The 4,728-nt window shown below is 52.7% G+C and overlaps 1 protein-coding gene across 1 annotated transcript in view; it reads left to right on the forward strand.

Annotated features, from left to right (window-relative positions):
* Positions 1 to 4,728, forward strand: part of megf10 (multiple EGF-like-domains 10) — a gene marked incomplete at its 3' end in the record, with an annotated part of 44,718 nt that overhangs the window by 25,813 nt on the left and 14,177 nt on the right. The window contains exons 10-12 of the mRNA XM_080529741.1: positions 530 to 650; positions 3,368 to 3,531; positions 4,556 to 4,658. Of these exons, the coding sequence (XP_080385867.1) occupies positions 530 to 650; positions 3,368 to 3,531; positions 4,556 to 4,658 (388 nt within the window). The remainder of the gene's footprint in view (positions 1 to 529; positions 651 to 3,367; positions 3,532 to 4,555; positions 4,659 to 4,728) is intronic.

Raw genomic sequence — 4,728 nt, forward strand, 5'->3', positions numbered from 1 at the left:
CGCACACGCACACGCGCACACGCACACGCACACGCACGCACACACACACACACACACACACATAGGAACATATGTGACCTCTGTGTGACCTCTGTATGAGCTCTGTGTGACCTGTGTGTGACCTGTGTGTGACCTGTGTGTGACCTCTGTGTGACCTCTGTGTGACCTGTGTGTGACCTCTGTGTGACCTCTGTGTGACCTCTGTTAGGGCTTTCACACCGGCAGTTCCGAACACCGGTTCGCGTTCGGAAACCTCAGAACGTTGGCGCTGTCTGGCGAACGATACACTGGTATGAACGCGGGCTCGCTCGCCAGACAGCGCCAACGTTCGGAGGTTTCCGAACGCGAACGCGAACCGGCGTTCGGAACTGCCGGTGTGAAAGCCCTATGAGTGACCTCTGTGTGACCTGTGTGTGACCTCTGTGTGACCTCTGTGTGACCTGTGTGTGACCTCTGTGTGACCTCTGTGTGACCTGTGTGTGACCTCTCTGTGACCTCTGTGTGACCTGCCCCCCCCCCCCCCCCCCAGGGTGGTGACTGCTCCGCCCCCTGCCCCCCCGGCAGCTACGGGGTTAACTGCTCCTCCTCCTGCAGCTGCAGGAACCAGGCGGCCTGCTCCCCCGCGGACGGAGCCTGCACCTGCCCCCCAGGTAACCATGGAGACTAGCTCACCTGCCCCCCAGGTAACCATGGAGACTAGCTAACCTGCCCCCCAGGTAACCATGGAGACTAGCTAACCTGCCCCGCAGGTAACCATGGAGACTAGCTAGCATGGCTGCAACTGCCCCCCAGGTAACCACAGAGACTAGCTAACCTGCCTTTCTCTCTACCTGCCTCTCTCTCATGGCTACCACTCTCTACCAGTCTCTCTACCAGTCTCTCTACTAGTCTCTCTACTAGTCTCTCTACCAGCCTCTCTCTACCAGCCTCTCGACCAGTCTCTCTACCAGTCTCTCTACCAGTCTCTCTACCAGCCTCTCTACCAGTCTCTCTACTAGTCTCTCTACCAGCCTCTCGACCAGTCTCTCTACCAGTCTCTCTACCAGTCTCTCTACCAGCCTCTCTACCAGTCTCTCTACCAGCCTCTCTCTACCAGTCTCTCTACCAGTCTCTCTACCAGCCTCTCTACCAGTCTCTCTACCAGCCTCTCTACCAGTCTCTCTACCAGCCTCTCTACCAGTCTCTCTACCAGTCTCTCTACCAGTCTCTCTACCAGCCTCTACCAGTCTCTCTACCAGTCTCTCTACCAGCCTCTCTACCAGTCTCTCTACCAGTCTCTCTACCAGTCTCTCTACCAGTCTCTCTCTACCAGCCTCTACCAGCCTCTCTACCAGTCTCTCTACCAGTCTCTCTACCAGCCTCTCTACCAGTCTCTCTACCAGTCTCTCTACCAGCCTCTCTACCAGTCTCTCTACCAGTCTCTCTACCAGCCTCTCTACCAGTCTCTCTCTACCAGTCTCTCTACCAGCCTCTCTACCAGTCTCTCTACCAGCCTCTCTACCAGTCTCTCTACCAGCCTCTCTACCAGTCTCTCTCTACCAGTCTCTCTACCAGCCTCTCTACCAGTCTCTCTACCAGTCTCTCTATCAATCTCTCTACCAGCCTCTCTACCAGTCTCTCTACCAGCCTCTCTACCAGTCTCTCTACCAGTCTCTCTACCAGCCTCTACCAGCCTCTCTACCAGTCTCTCTACCAGCCTCTCTACCAGCCTCTCTACCAGTCTCTCTACCAGTCTCTCTACCAGTCTCTCTCTACCAGTCTCTCTACCAGCCTCTCTACCAGCCTCTCTATCAGTCTCTCTACCAGTCTCTCTACCAGTCTCTCTACTAGTCTCTCTACCAGCCTCTCTCTACCAGCCTCTCGACCAGTCTCTCTACCAGTCTCTCTACCAGTCTCTCTACCAGCCTCTCTACCAGTCTCTCTACTAGTCTCTCTACCAGCCTCTCTCTACCAGCCTCTCGACCAGTCTCTCTATCAGTCTCTCTACCAGCCTCTCTACCAGTCTCTCTACCAGCCTCTCTACCAGTCTCTCTACCAGCCTATCTACCAGTCTCTCTACCAGCCTCTCTCTACCAGTCTCTCTACCAGTCTCTCTACCAGCCTCTCTACCAGTCTCTCTACCAGCCTCTCTACCAGTCTCTCTACCAGTCTCTCTACCAGTCTCTCTACCAGTCTCTCTACCAGCCTCTACCAGTCTCTCTACCAGTCTCTCTACCAGCCTCTCTACCAGTCTCTCTACCAGTCTCTCTACCAGTCTCTCTCTACCAGCCTCTACTAGCCTCTCTACCAGTCTCTCTACCAGTCTCTCTACCAGCCTCTCTACCAGCCTCTCTACCAGTCTCTCTACCAGTCTCTCTACCAGTCTCTCTACCAGTCTCTCTACCAGCCTCTCTACCAGTCTCTCTACCAGCCTCTCTACCAGCCTCTACCAGCCTCTCTACCAGTCTCTACCAGTCTCTCTACCAGTCTCTCAAGAGAATTGAAGTACTTCCTAATCACATACAAATCACAAAATGGACCAAAACACATATCAGATCTCCTCCCACCCTATATTCCAGCTGGGTCCCTAAGGTCAGCTGAGACTAATCAGCTAATCATTCCAAGAGTAAAAACAAAACACGGTGCAGCAGCTTTCAGTCACGCTGCTGCATGCTCCTGGAACAAACTCCCTGAAGAAATCAAACAGGCCCCAAATTATTGTAATCTAACCTAAAAAACCTTCATGTTTTGCAGCAGTTATGATTAAACACAAACACTTCTATCAATGTCTTTTATCCATTAACTATTATCTTATTAAATGTTTTATCTATCTACTTTCTATTTATTGTCTTACTATGCTGCTCTTGCTGTATTTTAATAATGAATGTAAAGCACTTTGAATTGTCCTGTTGTATGAAATGAGCTGTACTAATAAACCTGCCTGGCCTTGAGCTAACCAGCTACAGAGACGGCTACCTGTTAGCCTGTTAGCCTGTTAGCCTGTTAGCCTGTTAGCCTGTCAGTCTGTTAGTCTGTTAGCCTGTTAGTCTGTTAGCCTGTTAGCCTGTTAGCCTGTTAGCCTGTTAGCCTGTTAGCCTGTTAGTCTGTTAGCCTGTTAGCCTGTTAGCCTGTTAGCCTGTTAGCCTGTTAGTCTGTTAGTCTGTTAGCCTCCTGTAGCTAACGCACCTGTCACTCTGGTATCTGATCTTGTTAATGTCCCCCTCCCTCTCCCCCCCCCCTCTCCCCCCTCCCCTCTCCCCCCTCCCCCCCCTCTCCCCCCTCTCCCCCCTCTCCCCCCTCCCCCTCCCCCCTCTCCCCCTCTCTTCCCCTCTCTTCCCGATCCCCCCATCCCCCCTCCCTCTCCCCCCCCTCCCCCCTCCCTCCCCAGGGTGGCATGGGGTGGACTGCTCTCTGAGCTGTCCCAGCGGGCGGTGGGGGCGGGGCTGTGAGCTGGCCTGCCGCTGTGCTAACGGGGGGGCGTGTGACGCCCTGGACGGGACCTGCACCTGCGCCCCAGGGTGGAGGGGGGGGGCCTGCACCCTGCCCTGCCAGGTGAGGAGGGGGGGGGGGGGGGGGCTGCACCCTGGCCTGCCAGGTGAGGAGGGGGGGGGCGGGGTGTTACCTGTCTTACACTCAGACTGAAACACATATGGAGGAGGAGGTGTTACCTGTCTTACACTCAGACTGAAACACATATGGAGGAGGAGGTGTTACCTGTCTTACACTCAGACTGAAACACATATGGAGGAGGAGGTGTTACCTGTCTTACACTCAGACTGAAACACATATGGAGGAGGAGGTGTTACCTGTCTTACACTCAGACTGAAACACATATGGAGGAGGAGGTGTTACCTGTCTTACACTCAGACTGAAACACATATGGAGGAGGAGGTGTTACCTGTCTTACACTCAGACTGAAACACATATGGAGGAGGAGGTGTTACCTGTCTTACACTCAGACTGAAACACATATGGAGGAGAAGGTGTTACCTGTCTTACACTCAGACTGAAACACATATGGAGGAGGAGGTGTTACCTGTCTTACACTCAGACTGAAACACATATGGAGGAGGAGGTGTTACCTGTCTTACACTCAGACTGAAACACATATGGAGGAGAAGGTGTTACCTGTCTTACACTCAGACTGAAACACATATGGAGGAGAAGGTGTTACCTGTCTTACACTCAGACTGAAACACATATGGAGGAGGAGGTGTTACCTGTCTTACACTCAGACTGAAACACATATGGAGGAGAAGTTGTTACCTGTCTTACACTCAGACTGAAACACATATGGAGGAGGAGGTGTTACCTGTCTTACACTCAGACTGAAACACATATGGAGGAGGAGGTGTTACCTGTCTTACACTCAGACTGAAACACATATGGAGGAGGAGGTGTTACCTGTCCTATGCTGATGCAGCTACTAATGTTTGTGCTCAAGAATTTTATTATAAAATGTGAACGCAAATAAAGATACTAAAATGTGTGTGTGTCTAACGTGTGTGTGTGTATCTAACGTGTGTGTGTGTAACGTGTGTGTGTGTGTGTGTGTCTAACGTGTGTGTGTCTGCAGGATGGTTACTATGGGATGGACTGTAGCGAGCGTTGTGACTGTCGCCATGCCGACGGCTGCCACCCTGCTACAGGCTACTGCCACTGTCTGGCTGGATGGACAGGTGAGACTCCTCCTCTCCTCCTCTCCTCCTCCTCTCCTCCTCTCCTCTCCTCTCCTCTCCTCCTCTCCTC

Source organism: Nansenia antarctica (assembly GCF_963989245.1).
Source record: "Nansenia antarctica genome assembly, chromosome: 4".
Classification (NCBI taxonomy): Eukaryota; Metazoa; Chordata; class Actinopteri; order Argentiniformes; family Microstomatidae; genus Nansenia; species Nansenia antarctica.